The following is an 18,889-nucleotide window of genomic DNA, read 5'->3' on the forward strand; positions in this document are numbered from 1 at the left end:
CAGCAGCTGGACTAGGACAGCAATTAGCCTTAGGATTGGAGGATCCTCTAGAAAACCTCAACAATTCAGGGCTTTTATTTTTGAGTTTCTGCATTAGAGTTTTTTTCCAATGCTCCAGCTTCTCTAGTGGAAACTTTTGCAAGTGACCATTGAAGTACGTGGCTGTCCTGAAAACATCTGTTGATCTTTATACATTGCCTCTATAAATAGCCAGTGCAGCTATCGCATCCTCACCTTAACGCTTATGTCAGCATTAATGTGACAAAAAATAAAGTGTCTGTGGATGATACCAAGTTCTTAAGGCAAAAAAAGTTGGATGACTGACTTCACCTTCCTATCTTCTACTGAGACATGTTTTAGTCACGTCCAGTTGGCAAGGTATGACGGGGATTATTGCTATGGTACACTGCACTTAAAATTAGGCTGAGGAAAGCTGTTTAAAATGCTTGATCAATACAAATCCAGCCTGGCACCTTGCCATGTTCTTTCGTTTAGAACCTTGAAATCCTCTTCTGCTTTTGGGAGGCGAGATAATGTCCAGCTGGGAGGAAATCTCCATCTTGTGCCAGGAGCACAATGCTGGAGCAGCGCTGCAGGTTGTTCAGCAGGTGGAGTGAGCCTTTGATTTTGCTTTCGTGCTGGTGTAAATCCGGAGATAGGCTGTAAAGTCAGCAGGCCAGCTGTCCTCTGGTCAAAATGGGAGAAGGTTCGCTTTGTACAGATGTCAGGGTCACCCGATCAGTGGGAAGTGCCCAGATACGAGCCCAGGACCTAGTTTTATTTCTCTGGTTTTGCAAATTAAAAAAATCAGACAAACTTTTTGTTACAAGGACATTGCCTTCTCTCTCGGTGTTTTACTTTATGTACCCAAGCAACCGTAAGTTATTTTAAAAGTGAATTTTTATTAACAAGTCTGCTCTTTTGTTCTGCCTCGCTGACCAGTCATTACAGCCATAAAGTACTGACAACCACTTGGCATTAAAGCAGGTCAGACAATGCGTATTCTGGTAGGTCAGCGATCGGTCAGGAAATGATAACCTTATTCTCTCAGGGGTTATTGATGTTCATAACCAGGGAAACGCTCTGCACAGGGACAGCAGCAAGGTTATGCATTTGCAGAAAACTTTGTAAAGCACTATCGGGAATATGAATAGCTCTGCTGACTTTTCTTATTGCTAATGGGGGGTGGTTCCCCCTAAAACAAAGACACGGTATTCGACTTAAGTCATATACTGTATCATCCTCTGATAAGCGCAAAAGAAAAAGCTATTTCTTCAATTTTCAGTGCTTTCCATTTTGAGATGCTCTTTTAACACAGCTGCATTTTTAATATGTTCTCCCTAAGTACTTGTTCACTACTTCTAGTGCTTAATTTATAAACGTGATATCTGAAAATAAAACCTGTGCAGAATGTAGTAGAGGACAGGTCTTCATCCCTTGCGTGCTGTGACCGTATTGAATTTTCAGCTGCCCAACCATTTCCTGAGTAACAAAGCTTGGGAACCAAACTAATTTGTTAAAAAGGAGAATGTCATGAGCTTCCTCCACACTCGTACCCAGAGACGTCTCTGCGAAAGCCCAGTGTGACTTTTCTTCAGAGGGCATTAATGCATGCGGGGGCGAGAAAACTTTTGTACATGTATCTATGTCTTGTCTGTTTGGCTTTTGTGCCAACTTCAAAGCCATCTGCCCTGGGGTAGAAAAGCCTGCCTAACAGACGAAGGCAGCTGCCATGAAAGTTTTTGCATGCTGATCTCTCAGCTACTTCTCCCGTAACCTTGGGTGACCATCTTTTCTAGGTAAAGAGAGAGAACATGAACCCCTGGGTTAGGATCTGATAAATCGTGCCTTTCCCCTAAACATGCATGATTAGTTGTATCGCTCCCGGCAAGCAACGGACTAAATCAAGTAACTTGAGAGCCTGGCTGCGTACATTAGAGACGGGTATTGGTCTGCTCAGCTCAATCTATGGGCTATACTCTCTCCGCTGCTGCACAGCTCTTCTCGGGTTGCCATCAAATGCCCGTAACAGCTTTTTGCTCTATCTGATCCCTAAAAACAACTGTGCAGCCCAAACAGGATATGCGTTAACTAGGGCTTTATTGTCAAGTGGTGCTTGACTTCAGCCCGAATCACTTTAAGTGCCCACCCTCTTCAGCCTATTCACAGGAGGAGGTATGGAGGCTTCAGCTGAGAGCAGTGATTTGTCCAGGAAGGTCAGCAATGTGCTTCCTTTTATCAGCCAATGATAGAAAATTGTTACTCTATGCTCTCTGCTTGCTTCATATTCCCTTCATATGACTTACTGCTTTGGAAAGTCGACTGGCTCAGACTGCTGGTGTGCCAGAATAAGCCCTTCATGGACTCATCTTTTTCCAGCACAGAGATGAACACGCACTAGTTGAATGCATTTGAACCAGGCCTCAGGAGTTCATTCAAGCTAAATATATCATTGCAGTGCTGTTCTAGGTGTCAGGCACTAAGCTTATATATGACTGCTTTTTTCCCCATACAAACCCACTTGAACATTTTCATCAGGTTTGCCACCGTTCACAAAATCAGCCCAAAGCACAAACTGGTTTTCATTTGCCTTCCCTTTAACTACACAGGCTCAGCAAGACCACTGATCCCAGTTCAGATGGAGCTATTCATCTGGCAGATCTTTTTGCTGAAACCCAGCAGTGGGTTTCTAGTACATCACGTACCTCTCAGAGTCCCTAAAAAAGACTCAGGGCAGCAGTCCCTCTGGAAACCCCATTTGGTTTTCCTCGTAAATGGGAAGCAGGGCAGTTATGTTGTGGCCAGAGGGGGAAGTTTGTGCTACGAGCCTTTATGCACCAACGTGACTCGTCTGAAGAAAGAAGCTCATTACCGTAGGCTAATGATAGAGCAACTGGGACTTTAGGTGGCTTGAATTCGCCCTTTGTTGGCTGTACAAGGAGCCTGCGCTCCCAGTCTGAGCAGCTCAACCAAGTTCCTGGCGTGAAGTGGGATTAGTGAACCTCAACATTTGGCCAGAGAGGCATTAAAGTGGAGGAGTCTCCCTGGAGTCTCTTCAGCCTTAAAAATTAATCTGGGAGATTTCTAAGGGCATGATACCTGTTTATTTTGAATCAGGTGATTTTGGATTTAGGGGGTTGGAGACATTGCTGCTGTTGTCTTTGTTTTCTGTTCTTTAAGGTTTAGGGAAGAGTCTTATTCTAGAAGGATTTTGTCCCATCTGTGCTTAGTCCTGGTGGGGTCAGGAAACAAGAATGAAAATATGTAAAGTAATTGTAAAGGGATAAAACTCGGGTAAAGTTTCAGTTTTCCAGTCTTCTAGAACATATAGCAGCAGGTGAGAAACTGCTTGTGTGAAAAAATCTAGGCTTTTTTTTTTTTTAGCCTTTTTCATATCACAAATGCTAAAACAAACCAAAAAATCACAAGGAGCACATTCTTGGGTTTTGCCCTTGAGGGTCTTCGCTGTTGCAGAGGGGACTGCGACGTGGTGATGAGATGAAAAAGCTCACACAACAGTACCTAAAGGCAAGATATTCCAGCCCAACTTAACCTCTCTGCTTTTGCGGATGAACAGTATCTATCCCAGCTAGCCAATTTAAAGCTAGCTCAAGCACCTCTGTGCTACGTGCTACCCTGCAGCCACAAGCTAATATAGTTGTTACTCGTGTCACTGCGTATCAATCTTTCGTGTCACCTAGGCTTGTACTAATAGTATAGGAAAGAAAACAATTACTACACTGTGGCCAAATAAAATTTTCATCTGGCTACTTGTTTACTGAATGCTTCATACCTATTTGTTAACTTGGATTAAATTCAGCAAATAAAGTTGGAAAGAGAGGAAGAGAACAAGTGGTTGGTGTTTAAGTTTTCTGAAACAGAGGGGGTTTTGGTTTTGTTTTCCTAATCTCGATTCACAGGGAGGCTTGGAAACCATTCACGGACAGGAGGGGGAAGTCTCTCCCTCTCATTTCTTCCAACCTAGAGGCTTACCCAGAGCATAAGACGATCCACGCTCCGTTGCGTCATTCCCCGGCCGCGGTGTGCCGGTGCGGGCAGAAGGGTAGGAAGCCGCCCGGCAACCGCAAGAGCCTCTGGGCAGCAGAAGCTCGTTTGGAGGAAGAGCGTTGCCCCGTGGAGTCGGTTTGGCCCAGGGCTCTGGGTCTGAGGCACGGAAACACCCTGCGGTGCCCACCCCCGGGCTGTACGGGGAGCCCATCGCCCCGGTGGGTTTCAACGCCAGCCCTCTTCGCTGAGGAGCTACGCGCAAACGTGCTCCGGCCAGAAAGGAGAGAAATAAATTAGCATTTTGGCAGAGTGGTCTCCACAGCAGCAGGTATTTGCCCCAAATTCCCCCTGCCTCATTACCGGGATGAGCAGTTTATGAACCGAGAACCTCCACGAAGGCAGGACTGGAGGACGAGGTTGGCGCGTGCTGCGGAGGGGAGGATTCACAGGAGGGTGTCGGGGGAGATGCGGTCAGTGTCCGCCTGGCCCGGGGATCTGAATCACAGGGATTTCAGAGAGCTCATCGCTTCCCAGGAAGCGCTCAACACCTCGCAGGATCAGGCCTGCGTGCTCGGCGCAGAGAGCCCCGCTAAACCCCACGCTCCCGGCTGCTGAAACACCACCCGCGTTTTCAAAATGCGGCGGTCAAGGGAAAGAGTAGACCTAGTCAGAGAACCTTGGAGTGCTTGGAGAAGAGAGAACAGCCAATTTTTATGTTTAAAATATTCCTGTTCTTCACAAATAGCTGTTGATTAAAGGAACTGTGGGAAACACGGGACTATACAAGCAAAAACCTAGCATAGCTATAGACAGATGTTGTATGTTTTACATACATGCTATAGCGTAATATCTGTCTATGTAAAACGTAACTATAGATATGTTTTGTATGTTATTTTGTATGTTACAGATATAGTATGTTTTGAGGCTAAAGCTTGAAATTGCAGTTTAGTGACTATTGCATTTATACTTCTGCATGACAAGAACTGCCCAGCTGATGAAGGATGTGTCCAGGGGCTTGCAGTTTTCTAGAGGGTAAATTAACTCAGTGCACAACAATTAGGACAAAGTAAAAAAAAAAAACCAAACCCAAAACCAAAAAACACAACAACAACAGACCGGTTGTTGACACTGCTTTTTGAACAAACAGTACTAAGATGAGAGAGATTTTTTTACATTGCAAGTGATGCAAGTAGTTTTGCTCTGATTAGATACAGACGTGCCTATTCTTGGGGAGGACAGCTAAGGTTGGGCAGGCTATGCTTGTATGCATCTCTGTTAAAAGTGTACATTTGACTATAAGCTCTTCTGGACAGGTTGTCCTCCTGTGCTACAACAGAGAAATGCCATTTCTCTACGTTAAAACTGTGTTGAAGTTTGTGTAACAACTCTTACTATTTCTGTTTCTGAGGCTAGCTATTAAGAACTGGTGTTTTATATATCTTCTTCAAAGTATAGACATGAAAATTTTTATAACTTTCAATTATATATACTGCAGAAAAGCATGTAAAACTTTTGGAAGATAAGATTACAGAATAATAAATAAACTTACATAAATAACCTTTTCTTACCTCAGTTGTCCAGCTGAATGTGGGGGGTTACTTTACACAAGTAAGGATTTCTCATCTCAGTGAGCTTTGGCAGGATCAAGGACAAAATTCAAAATAAAAAAAAAAAGTAGTCCAATTTAAATAAATCCCTTGCTCTTGTATTACTAGGCTTCAGCCAAGCTATCATTTTCCAGACTCATAAAACTGTCATGTCATTAGCGTTTTGGGATGGTCTCCTTATAAATCTGACCTTTACAATGGATTTTACACCTGGGTTTAAAAATCTCATTCTTACTTTGCCCCGCAGTTGCCTCGTGTACTGACTAAAGGGGTTTGTCAGATGGGAGCTGGTTGGATTTATAATTCCTCATTATGTAGCCAGCTTCTCACCTGTAATTCCCTAATTTGTAAGCTAAACGAGCTGGTGGAGAAACATATACAAAAGTATATATGTGACCTTAATTCCGGGCAGGCGGGCCACATGCGGTTCATAACGGTGTTTATTGAGCTCCCCTATATATAGAAACTCCAGCCCGAGCAAGGCTTCACTCCGAGGGCTGCTTGATCCTCCTTTTCATCGCCATGTGGTGGGAGGCACTTTAGCTGGCTTTTACTGTAAGCCCGGGGAGAAATACCCCCAAGACGTCCGCCGCACTCACTTCGGCTCGGTGACCAAACATAGACCCCGCGGCAGGTGGGTGTGCGTAACGAAGGGGGATCGCTTTTCACGTGGCCCTCCGAACATTATTTATCGAATGCTGTGAGCAAATTAATCCAAATCTGACGCTGGCAGCTCTCCACAGCATGGCAATTTCATGTTACGGTCTCACCATACCAGATTCACAATTTACAGCTTGGGCGCACATTCATGTGTAGGAGCTCTTCTGTGTCAACAAATTGCTGCCAGAGCTTAAAACACCTCTGTGAAGCAGTTGATTGCATGAAGGGATGGTATTATCCAACATAAAATCTGGCCTCACTGTTTACGTTTCTAAGTCTAAAGCAAGTGAAAAACAATGGTATCACTTCATGTTTTCATGTGATGACCCCTGGCCAGTTAAAAATAGATTTAAAAAAAAAATTCATAAAAATACATTTCATAAAAATCTATTAATAAAAATAACAAACGAACTAGGAGAAAAATAATTAAAAGTATTAAATTATAATATATATTTTAAAATATAACATGAAACACAATAAAAATATAATAAAATATAATCCAGTTACATTCACATTGCTTCAAGAAACCATTCCTTGTTTTCCCATGTCCAAACACCCTGAACTATGAAGAAGAGAGGTTTTGAGCCTGAACCTTTCAGCTCAGGTCTACCTCTAAATAATCAGTTTTGTGTAATTTTAATGAATGGTCATAAATCAGCTCTCTTGTCCCCCCACTAGCTTGGCTGATAACACCTCAAGGAAAGGTCACGGTTTCGGGTTTTGTGGCAATCGTCCCCGCAGTTCCAATAGTCAGATACATCTGCCGTTCTCAGGTTACCCGATAGTACTGTACAAAGAATAGGGTCACTGTGGAAAGTTCATTTCCAAAGGCAGGCCCGTGATGGGAGGCTTGAGCAGACCCAGCGTCCTCGGAGAGGTGGTCCTTGTGGACGAGTGACCTCAAGAGACCGGGGGAAGGAGCAGCAAAGTTGAGATCAGTCAGTGTAACGTCAGTTCCTGGAGGAATACTGGCATAAACGTGCAATCTGTAGGCTCTTAAAAGGTAACGAGCAGCCAGCATGAGTTTGGTAGGGTTTATTCTGATGAGTCCCTCTAAATTCCTTCTAAAATAGGGCAGTGGGCTGTGCAGAGAGCACAGAAATGGCGTTTGGCTTTGGTATGGCACGATACTCTTCTTTTAGCCAGCTAGGGCAGCACTGTAGAGGTGAAATTAGGAGGTGAGAAATGACTGCTTGGGTCATGCTTGAAGGTCAGTTACAAATACTGCATCATTTGTATTAGTAGTGAACTTACGGGGGTCAACACAGTTGCGTTTGTTCGGTATTTTCATTAGTAACTGGAGGATGAATGGAAAAGGTGCTCGCAGTTAGGGCCTGAGCTGAAGGACACGGTCATGCCAACATGAAAACGGTGGATGTGACTCAGGGGTGTATGAGCAGGGCACAAAGTCATCCCTCCCCTCTCTTCACCAGCGGCGAGGCTCCACCTTGCATCTTGTGGCCACTTCTTTGCACTGCACGTAGAGATGTGCTAATGGAAGTCCGAAGAGCAGTGATGGGAGATCTAGCAGGTGCATCCCACGGGTAAAGGTTACGTGAATTAGGGCTGTTAGGCCTACCGAAAAGATGGGAGAGTGAAGGAAACACAGCGGCCACCCTTAGATATGGAAAAAGCTGCAGCATAGAGACTGGGAATCATCTCCTCTTCTACCTGTGGCAGAAATAATGGCTTTACAGCAAGCAGGAGTCAGGCAGACCTGATGGTATATGGATAATCATGTACCAGGGGAGATGGCCTGGGGAAGCAGTGAAGCCTCTGCAAGCAGAAATTTGTCAGGACAGGCTGGACAGGCACTTGTCAGGATGTTCGCGAAGGCAATAAAGTGTTTATAAATAGTCTTATTCAACATGTTCCCGCAGTTTGCATGCGCTATTGCTGTCCGTGTGTAATAGCCACCAGAATATTCTCTTGTATCAGTGACATTGTAGACACCGTTTAACCTGACATATGCAAAATTCAGCAAGTATTTAATTTATTTTGTCTGAGTAGCAGACTCCCCATATAAATACATGAACTCATATTTAGACTGTATTTGCGGCACGACTGAAAAGTACCGAAGAAATCTAAGCTCGTTCTGGGATTACGTTCCTGCCTGTTTGCTTTGGCATGAGATTTTGGGGTCTGGAAGAGAAGGATGGGTAGCGAGGGGGAGGATCAGTTTTAAAAATATATGCATCTTCTGCAGACCTTGTAAGGCATCCAGTGGGAGCTGCTTATAGCAGGTTTTTTTTGTCATTTAACAAGCGCTTCAGCCACCGATTCTCACAGGGGCTCGGTTACATGGGAGCGTACCGCAGAGCGTAAGGCCATGTCCAGAACATGGTCCCATCTCAACCTGGAAGGAAAAGTGGCCTCCCAGTCGGAGGGCCACACCAAGACCTGTGAACACTGCAAGCCCAAGCATTCGGGTTAGGTCTTGAAAACCACCCAGCTCCGGAGTTTCTTTCCTTAACAGTGGGTCTGACTTTCACTGAAATGAGAGGTCTGCCAGGAAGGAGCCCACATATGGTTTAAATTTGCAGGTTGAGTGTTTAGAAGAGTCCCTCAATCTCTCCAGCAGGCTCAGGATGGAAAAGAAACAATCCCCTCGGCTGGTGTAGTCTTCTGTGTGCGAGAAGGTGTTGGGTTTTACTTAGGACTCAGTACTTTGTCTGCCAGACCCTTGCTAAATCCCAGAAGAGACACCATTTTAGTGCAAGCTCCGAAAATCTCATTTTATTTCCACTTGAGTTTGTTAGGTAGTTTCCATACTAAAGCACATTTGTGGGTATTGTACTTTCTTTCAATATATCTGGTAGCACTTGGAGATTTATAACGTGTGCTGGGCTTCGCTGTTTATTGCTAAACCACAAGTACCCTTCTCCTTTCCCAAAGTGGCTTTTGCTGCCTCCTTCTCAAGCACTGTTCCTGAGGGCAGATCACAGTACTGGTTTTAATTTTCCTTTCTGCTTAACACACACATCTAAACTCTTGCCAAGTATTTACTTGCTTTGATTTCAAAGACAAGAAAGACGATGTCTACCGCAAAGCTCATTTTGACAATGCACAACGTTATCAAAAAACTACTGAGAGAGAAACTGAATCCAGCAGTATTCAAATACTCTTCAAAAGAGACTAATCGGCCAAAATTAAAGCTTCTTTCTACAACTGTATCAGTCTTCATCTCTCTCTGAACCTATAGTGAAACAAAGTCTTTTGCTGTGTGCACAGAATGCAGCAGAATCCTTCTGCTGTTTCCTTATTTTCTGCAAAAGCCATCATTTCTTTCCATGTGCTAAGCATAACCTCTCCTGCAGGCCATCATAGTTACTGGAACTGTGTCTGTTTTCTCTGTGCAAATAATATGCTGATTTTCCTTCTGTATCGGCCTGACTTTATTAACTTCTTTGTGATTTTTATTCCAGCTTCAGTGTTTAAAAACTGGGACTCAACACCGTAAGAACTGAAATATGTATCATGGTATTAACATTTCTTAATGTTAATTAAAGAAATTGATGTTTTCGCTAGTCAGAGAAAGCTCAGCTAAATCCTTCCCCTCCTGCTATTCCTCTACCAGTTACTCACTTTCCTGTCCATGTCTTGTGTAAAGGAAAAAACCCCCTATGCTGCCTTCTGCAGCATGGTCTCCTATGCAGAGTATAGTTACAGCCTCCCTAACCTCATCTTAAGGTCTTTATTCTGCTTTTAAAGTCCCTCTTCTCAAATCCCTTTTAAATCACACTTCCCTGCTGCTTCCTTGAGTGATGGTTTTTAAGGTGCACAGATAATTCAGCCCGTCTGAATTTTTTCCATCACCTTTACCTGTCTGATCTAACCTTACATTAGCAAAAGGCAGAATGTGGTTAAACAGCATGTGTTGTCATTTTGAACAGTAAGAGCTTAAAAGTAGAGTACCTGTTACACTAGGAAAGGCATTCAACGTACAGATTTTATATGGTTGTCAGGACAGCTTCAGTAACACTTCCTGACAGATTTGGATGCAGAAATCTTAGACATCGATAGCTTTAGTGAGTGAGAGAGATTTAAAGGCGGAAAACACAAAAGAGTAATTGGTGTTAATGAATGCCTCAACAGAACATTCCTAGGAGCATAAGGATAACATGCATTTGTTACTGATATCCAACGTTATTAAGTAAAATCGCATTGATCTGATTATTAATCAACAGTGATGCTTTGCTAGAGTAGAGTGAGAAATTGCTATTTGCAAGAACACGTGACGAAGCCAAGTTTTCCCTTGTGCTTTTGGTTGGGAGCAAACAGGTCTATCACTACTTTAGCTTGGTGTAGGGTTTGTCTGGCAACAGTAATAGATACAGAAAATCTTCTTTTAAAAAACATCCACACCTTTGCAAAGCTGTTGAAGAACTTTGATCCTTTGTAGGCAGCCCTACGGGGGAGCGGTCCTGGGGAGTCAGTCCCTAGGTTCAAGCAGTGCACCCAAGCTTCAAAGACAATGTATGAGGGTTATTAGGCACCTCTGAGGCAGGCTGTACAAAAGCCGACATTAAGGTAGCTAAGAGGAAAGGCTGAGGAGAAGGAATTAAGCCTAAACCCCCGTGGAATTTTACACTTTGCTCTGGGCCAGACTCACAGCAAAGCATCTCTGAGGGGCTGGCACCGTGTCAGGGCAGAAATTTCTGATACCAAAAAAAAAAAAAAAAGAGGACAGAGGAGGAAATCCTGCTCATTTTTTTTCCCACTCCTCCAACACACATACAGTGATTATTGGAGCACTTAAGCTGGATGTTACAGACTCATTTTTTTCAATGGGTATTAGGATTTGGGTGGCTCTGTACATGGTAGCAACACCTTAGTGCCATGGGAAATACGCTGATCTGAGTGCCTAAGGCAGGCAGGCCTCCGGGCTAGCTGTGACCGAAAGTGGGGAAGAACAAGTGTGGGTTTTATGTATTTTTTTCACTGGGGGCATAAATTCCCCGTGGTGGAGACATAGTCATGTTATAAACATACACGTACAAGTGCTCCATTATGGTCTCAGCCTCAGTTGTGAGAATCATTGCCTGGTTTTGTAAGATTGAGCAGATTCAGTTCAAGATATCACCAAAGGAAAATGACATCTCTGGACTATAGCTGGAAAGTAGACCGTGGAAATAGATAAATAAAGACTCAAGTTTCGATGCTCATTTTGGTGGGGATCTTGGCAGGAGTGTATGAACAACTGTTACAACTTAAAAAACCCCCACCAAACAAAACACTTTTAATTGTGTAGGTTTCACAAGCAAAGAGCTGATTTATTGGGCATTTCTTAATGCAGGAAAACCAAGCACTAGTGGGGAGAGTAAGGTATGAGAGACTGACACCCAAGACTCTGGTTTGGGGGATCAGAGGGTGGGGGTAGTGAGAATGTGGGGTGGAAATCTTGTTTGAGAGGAGGCATCTGATAGAAGAGAGGCAGAGCAGGAGGCAGGGACACTGCAGTTGAAACCAAGAGCTCTCTTTAATAAGGTGCTAAAAATGTTGTCTTTCTCTAGTAATATCATGGTTTTGCTATGGATGCTTGGGACAGAGGGGCAAGTCTAAAATGGGGGGACACAGACACACATCATAAGACCTGGTGAAGTTCTGTTTAGGGAACGCTGATGCCATTTACCACAGCTCTGCGGAGGACTGCGCAGTCGCTGCGTGTAGAAGGGGAGTTGAAGCTACGTGAACCTGGGCTAAGGAAGGATTAAGGCTGGGCAGGCCTAGTACTCCCGGGAGCTCTGGTGCTCAGCTTCTCAGTAAAAGCACGCTGGAGGTAGGGCAGCCTCAAGAGGGATGGGAACCACGCAGTTATCCCTGCCGCATGGGGAGAGCCTTGCTGCGCTTGACCTGACTTGCTCCAAACCCTCCAAGTTTTGGAGGATGTGGTGTTCTGTTAAAATATCAGCTGGTGCTTTAGCAACAGTTTTCACACTGTCACTCTGCAGCCAAAGAAACTGCTGCAGAACTAGGTAGGGTACTAAGAGCTGGAGACACCCCACTTGTTCCCTCCCGAGAAGAAAAGAAACTATTAGCCAAAATGGGATATGAAGCCTGCCATTGCTGCAGGGACCCTCCCAAGCCACTGCTTGGGCTCAGTTAAGGGAGGGAGGCCACTTTTCCCAGTGATAGTGGGAACACCACAACCTCATGAGGAGGACAGCAGCAGAGCTATGGGGTAGGGTGAGGAGCTGGGGCCACCTTGGAGCTGGGAGCACTGGGAAACCCTTATTTTAGCATGGACGGTGCTGGAGAGAGGTCTGGGATGGCCTCTGCTTCACCTCTTGGTCCCTGCCTCCTCATGGCCTCCCTGGGAGTGCCACAGGCCACCAATGCACGCAGCTGTAGGGGCACAGATCCTGGTACTTGCTTTGGGCTTTTCCACAGCCCTCTCCTGCTGAATGTCCGATGTTACCAGCCCAATGCTGGTTTCTTCGCTCAAGTGCGCAGAGGCTCATTTGGGGTTTTTTTAAGCTATAGCTGTAGGCTGTTATGTGCACTGTATACCTGAGGACTGCTCCCCAACATTGCTCGCTTTCCTCCATTTCTCTTCCCCAGTGTTTAACAGCTCACCTTTTCCTTCCATGGCTCTGGTGTGTGATCATGGGGGGACCGCTCAGTAAAGTCCTCAGCCACCAAAGGTCAGGCGTGCCATAGACATGCCTGTTAACAGGTCTTAGGTGCTGGTTCTGTCGAAAACGGCGTTTCCTTGAAGAAGGCAGCACGGTGGCTCTCCGGGCCACCGTGAAGGCGCAGGGCCAAGCTGGCACACAACGGGGCGTCCCTCTGCAATGGCACCTGCTGCGAGCGGGGACAGAGCGCTCAGAGGTGTAGGTTAAGGAAGGAAAAATAAGTTGTTTATCTACTGCTGCGTGTGGGACGATGGTGCATTTGGCATAAGCAAGCCTGCGGGCTCAGCCAGTGCCCCGGGAGCTGCCTCTCGGTGCCGGTGCTGAGCGGCAGCAGCATCTCTGCAGGTGCAGGGGCTGCTCCCCCCTTCCGATGGCCGGCGGGGCGCCGTTTCTCCGGCAAACACGGACGTTTAATATAGGATTTTGTTCAAGTGACGCCGGCTCTATGTATAGTCTGCGCCCGGGACCGGCCAAGTGACGCTCAATTTCAGAAAAACCCGGAGCGACCCGAGTCCGTCCCGGGATCCCTCGCCAGGGCGACCGGCCACCCTCCTCCCGGCGACCAGGCGGGCCCCCCCTGTCCCGCGGGGCTGGCTGCCGTGCGGGGGGAGCGGGGCCCGGCCCGAGCGGGGAGCCGGCGCGCCAGGCGAGGGAAGGGAGGGCAGGACAGGGGTGGGCGGCTCGCTGTCCCCCCCCCCGCCGTCCCCACAGCCCTGCCCGTCCCTGCCGGCACGTGCCTGCCCGCCCCCTCGGGCCACTGCCGCGCCCCGACGGCCCCGGCATGGACGCGCCCGGCCAGCCGCCCGCCGGCCACCCGGCCGGCCTCGGGGGCACGGAGGCGGAACGGGGCCCAAGCCCGGAGGCAGCCGCCAAGAAGGAGGAGGAGGAGGTGGCGGCGTACGTGGAGATCCGCGGCTCGCCGCCGGGGCCGGAGGAGAGCTGCCAGCCCCCAGAGCTGGCCCCGGCCAGCGACGCGGAGCGAGCGGCCGGTCCCGGACCGGAAAGCGGAGCTGGCGGGACCGGCGATGTTGGCGGGGCCGCCGGACCAGCATCCTTGGAGCACGGGCGGGATCGCCTGCCTTCCCCGGGCGCGGCGGCTCCGGCGGGATGCGGCGCTGACTCTGGGCCCGTCCCCGGCTCCGGGGGGGCGGCGGGGAGCGGCGGGCGGCCAGAGGCGGGGGGCTGCCCGGAGTCCTCCTCCTCCTCCTGCCCTTCGCCGGTGACCAAGGCGGGCGGCTTTCCCGCAATGGGCGATCCGGTGTCGACGGAGGGCAAAACCTCCTCGTCCTCCTTCGGCTACGAAAGCGAGGAGGAGGAGGACGAGGACGCGGGGGGCAAGGCGGCCCCCCCGGACATCCTCCCCGGCGGCGGCGGCGGCGGCGGCGACGAGGCGCACTACATCAGTACGCAGGAGATCCAGCTGAGCGAGGTGGACCACGACATGGACTTCGACGCGGGGCTGGCCGCCCGCTGGGACTTCGAGGACAACAACGTGATCTACTCCTTCGTGGACTACGCCTCCTTCGGGAGCGACGAGACCCCGGGGGACACGCCGACGGAGGAGGAGGAGGAGAATAGCTGCTACCTTAGCACGACCACCAGCGACCCCAACAACCAGACGGACAGCATCGACAACACCAGCAGCACGGAGATCGTCAGCCTTACCTCCGAACACGACACCCCCGGCGGGGACAAGCGCGCCAGCCCGGGGGAAAGCCGGTCCCGGCAGCCCGGCCGCCCCGGCGGCAGCCCGGCCGCCCAGCTTCTCCTATCAATCAAAGCCGCTTCCCCGGCTATAAATGAGTCTAGCAACGTGCGCGGAAAGCAAAACACTATTTACGCTGCCAAGCATGAAGGCGACATGAGCCTCCGTGTCCCCGCGGCTCCTGAACGCAACGCGAGTTTAAAACCGGACGCGGTCCGCGACCACGCGAAAAAATTCACTGCGGTCCCCGCGCGGCTGCAGCCCCGGTGCGGGGCCGGCAGGGCGGGGGAGCACTCGAGCGGCGCCTCCAGCGCCGTCAGCGAGCTGGATGATGCCGACAAAGAAGTACGAAACCTGACGGCCAGAGCTTTCCGCAGCCTGGCGTACCCCTACTTCGACACCCTGCGCCCCGGCTCCCGCGCCTCCTCCGCCTCCCTGCCCGACAATGCGCTGGGCATCAGCCGCTGGTCCACCTACCTGGACCTCAAGTGCGGCGGCCTGGGACCGAGAGCCGAGCCCAGCCTGCTGCGCTCCGGCCGGTCGCAGACTAAAGCCCTCGAGTTCGTCGTCAGCAAGCTCGACGGGGAGATCGCCCACGTCGAGGCGCCGCGGCGGCTGCGGGCGGGCTCCCGGGTGGTGACCCTCCTGGACCTCGGCGATGCTCCCGAGGCCGGGCAGCCCCCCGAGGCGGGCGGCGGCGAGCCGGCGGCGGAGGGCGGCGGGTGGGGGCCCAGCAAGAAGTCCAAGTTCGCCTCCAGCCTCCTCAAGAACGTAATCTCCAAGAAGATGCAGCTGGAGCACGAGTTCAAGATGGAGCGGGGCGAGATCACCGACACCTCGTACACCGGGCTGACCGCCGGCCGGGAGCCGGAGTCCGCCGCCGGCGGCGGCCGGGAGCGGCAGCGGGAGGGCAGCGTGCAGCGGCAGAGCTCCCGGCACTCGGAGGGCGGCTCGGACAGCACGGCGGCGACGGCGGAGGAGGCGGCGGGCGAGGGGGCCGGCGGTGGCCGGTCGCCGGCCTCCAAGGCGTCGACGCCCCGCGAGGGGAGCCGCAGCCTGGACCGAGCGCTGTCGGAGGAGCCGTGCGAGGTGAAGCGCAGCGCCTCGGAGGCCATCAAGGCCACCTTCCTCCGCAGCCAGAACAGCGCCTTCAGGTCCTGGAAAGAGCGGGAGGCGGAGAGGAAGGAGGAGAGGGCGCCCGTCGGCAAGCTGAAGCTCTCCCCCAGGCACGACTGGCGGGCCGACCTGGGTGAGATCTCCGCCGGCAAGTCCACCAAGATGTCCCGCCTGTTCGTCCCCGCCATCCAGCACACCCCCCGCGAGAAGGAGCCCGGCAAGCGGGCGACCAAGTGCTCCGCCGCCGCCTCCTCCTCCTCGCCCCTCGCCGCCAAGCCCAAAGCCCCCGAGATCAAAATCAGCCTGGGCAGCCCGCAACAGCCCCGGGAGGCCGCCTTCAGCATCGCCCAGCTGTTGACGCCGCAGATCGCGGGCCGGCCGCCGGAGGAGGCCCGGGGCCAGCAGCAGCCCAAGCCGCCCAGGGCCGGCGACAGCCCCGACAAGGTGCCGCAGTTCCTGGTGCGGGACGTGAGGGACGGCAAGCACAGAGCCCAGGGACCCCTCCACCAGGTGCGGGACGTGCGGAAGCTCATCAAGAGCTCCTACAGCTGCGACTCGGGGGATAACAGCAGTGACAAAGGGAGCGTCGCCTCTGACCAGGGCGGTCCGGACCAGAAGCCGCGGCAGCAGCTGGTCATCGCCGGCGTCCCCCGGTCCCTCTCCCCCGTGGTCATCACCTGCCAGGCGGTCGGCCACGCCAGCACCAAGCCCACCGAGGCGGGGGCCAAGGCGGCGGGCCGGGCGCCGGCCTGCCCCCCGGAGGGCACCGTCCTGGTGCACCGCACCTCGGGGCGGCTGCCGGTGGCCACCATCGCCCCCAACAAGAGCGACCCGCGCCAGCCGGCCGTGCTGAAGATCGTCTCCAAATCCGCCGCGCCCTGGCGGCACCAGCCCCCGCCGCCGCCCGCCGAGAGGGCCCGGGGGCCGGAGGAGGACCCGCGGGAGGAGGGCAAGGCGGCGCCGGTGCAAAACGCGCTGGAGAAGCTGACGGCGGCGGTGCGGAGCATGGAGGAGCTGTACAGCTTCAACAAGCGCGAGTGGAAGCGCAAGAGCGACCCGCTGCCCATCACCGACAGCCACGTCCTCTCCCTCATCGCCAGCCAGGAGCGGGGCGCCGGGCCCCGGCCGAACCCCCCCGCCGCCGCCGCCGCCGCTCCCCCCCCGCCACCGCCGGCGGATAAGGCGGAGGAGCCGTCGGGCAAAGGGCCGGGCAGCGAGCGGCTGCCCCGCCGCCCCTCCAGCAACGCCGCCGACAAGGTCTCGGCCAAGGCGGCCGCCTTCGAGAACCTGGCCCGGCAGCGGCAGCGCGGTCCGCCGCCCCCCCGCGCCCTCCTCACCCTCCGCGGGGGAACCGGGGCCCCCGCCCCGGGCAAGCCCCCCGCCGAGGGCGGCCTGCGGTGCCAGGCGCCGCAGCGCTCCCCTCGCCTGCCTGCGGGCGGCGGCGGCGATACGGAGCGCGGCGCGGACTGCGGGAACTACCTGGCCCTGCCGCTGAGGGCGGCCGCCGAGCCCGACTCACCCCCCTCCCCGGTGCCGGGGGCGGGCGGCGGCGTCCGTCCCAGCCCGGTGTCGGCGGCGGCGGCGGCGGCGCTGTGCAGCCTGCAGCCCTTCGGCACCGCCAAGCGCCCCGGCAGCCCCGGGCCCCCTTCCGAGCCACCGCCCGCTGAGGAGCCGCCCCCCGCCGCCGCCACCGCCCCGCCACCCGCCGAGGGTCCGCCCGCTGCCCTCTACCGCCCGCCGCTGCCCTTCGCCGCGCTGCCCGGGGCCGCGCCGCCGCCGCTGCTCTGCTTCTCGCCCTCCGTGCCCGCCGCGGCGGCAGCGGCCGAGCCCTTCCCGCAGACGCAGCGCAAGGTGCTGCTGGACGTGAGCACCGGGCAGTACTACCTGGTGGACACGCCGGTGCAGCAGCCCCTCAAGCGGCGCCTCTTCGACCCCGAGACCGGGCAGTACGTGGAGGTGCCGGTGCCTCAGCAGCCGGCCGTCGCCCCCGTCCCGTTGCCGCTCTCGCCCTTGGCCCTCAACGCCGGGGCCTACGGTGCCACGTACATGCTCTACCCCGGCCTTCTGCCCGCCGCCACCGTGCTGCCCGCCGGCACCCTGCCGCGCCCGCTGTCCCACCCGAGCAGCGATGCTAGCGCCCCGGCCGAGCCCAGCAGCCCAGCAGCGGCAGAGGCGGCTTTCACTGAGAGCCCCTACTACGTGGCTACCAGTAAGGCCCCACCACCATCACGGCGTGGGGCAGCTGAGGCGAAGCCGGTCATCAGCATCACGGCACCAGCCACTGGCCCACGGATCGTCGCGCCGCCCTCCTTCGATGGCACCACCATGCGCTTCGTGGTAGAGCACCGGTGAAGAGTGCGGGTGAGTGGGGTCAGGCCGTTAGGCATGGTAGTTACCAGCGATGGTTAAGGGCCGAACAGGTTACCCACCAAATCAGAGCTGTGCCACAGCTTCTCCCTGAGCGGGGTAAGTAACGGCCCAGGGTCCACAGGCGGGCCCTCACCGGGACTTAAAATACAGGTGTAAGATAGAAACGCAAAGGTTACGCATGCCTATCAGTGCCGTTCGGTGTCCCTTGGAGCAGGTAAATAACAGGTTTTTTTAGCTCGGAAGCAGTTGCAGTAGAAGCCCATATTTGCACGGGGGACCCAATCTTAGTGGGGTCCCATCGCTCCCGGTGAGGGGAGTGTGGCCAGGCACCTCCTCTGGACCCACCTTACAAGCCATGAAACAACCCCTCCGCCTTGTCAGCATGTCCCCGATTCCTCACGTCTCGCCTCTTCCTCCTAAGGGGATGAGAGTGCCTGTCTCTCTGCCCTGAACCCCTGCTTCTCCCCATCCTCGGTAAGAGTGGGAGAGGGGTCTGATGGAGGCAAACCTTTATTTCAGGTCCTTGTTAATGGGACGGGGGAGCGGGATACATGGGTGAGACCCTGGTGTGCTCCCCCAGTGCCGTGGGGCTGCTGGCAGGGGCAGGGGTGCCCGCAGCTGCCTACGCTGCAGGAGCTCCAGCAGAGCCCACGGGCACCGCTGCAAATCACGATTTCGCACGGCTACTCCGAGCTTGGCCCGCCGCAGTCCCGCCAGTGTCCGGTTACCTAGGGCTGTAACCCAGGGCCAGCCTCCAAATTCAGGGATGTGCGTGCAGGGGCATTGAG

The 18,889-nt window shown here is 53.0% G+C and overlaps 1 protein-coding gene across 1 annotated transcript; it reads left to right on the forward strand.

The window, feature by feature from the left end:
• Positions 1 to 13,638: 13,638 nt before the first annotated feature.
• LOC309404726 (uncharacterized protein C4orf54 homolog) lies at positions 13,639 to 18,083 on the forward strand (the record flags this gene model as incomplete). The annotated part of the gene is made up of 1 exon (XM_081999272.1): positions 13,639 to 18,083. The coding sequence occupies exon 1, from the start codon at positions 13,692 to 13,694 to the stop codon at positions 18,081 to 18,083; it is 4,392 nt and encodes a 1,463-aa protein (XP_081855398.1). The 5' UTR covers positions 13,639 to 13,691.
• Between the last annotated feature and the right edge of the window lie 806 nt (positions 18,084 to 18,889).

The sequence above is a fragment of the Phaethon aethereus genome (assembly GCF_964289735.1).
Source record: "Phaethon aethereus genome assembly, chromosome: 4".
Lineage (NCBI taxonomy): Eukaryota > Metazoa > Chordata > Aves > Phaethontiformes > Phaethontidae > Phaethon > Phaethon aethereus.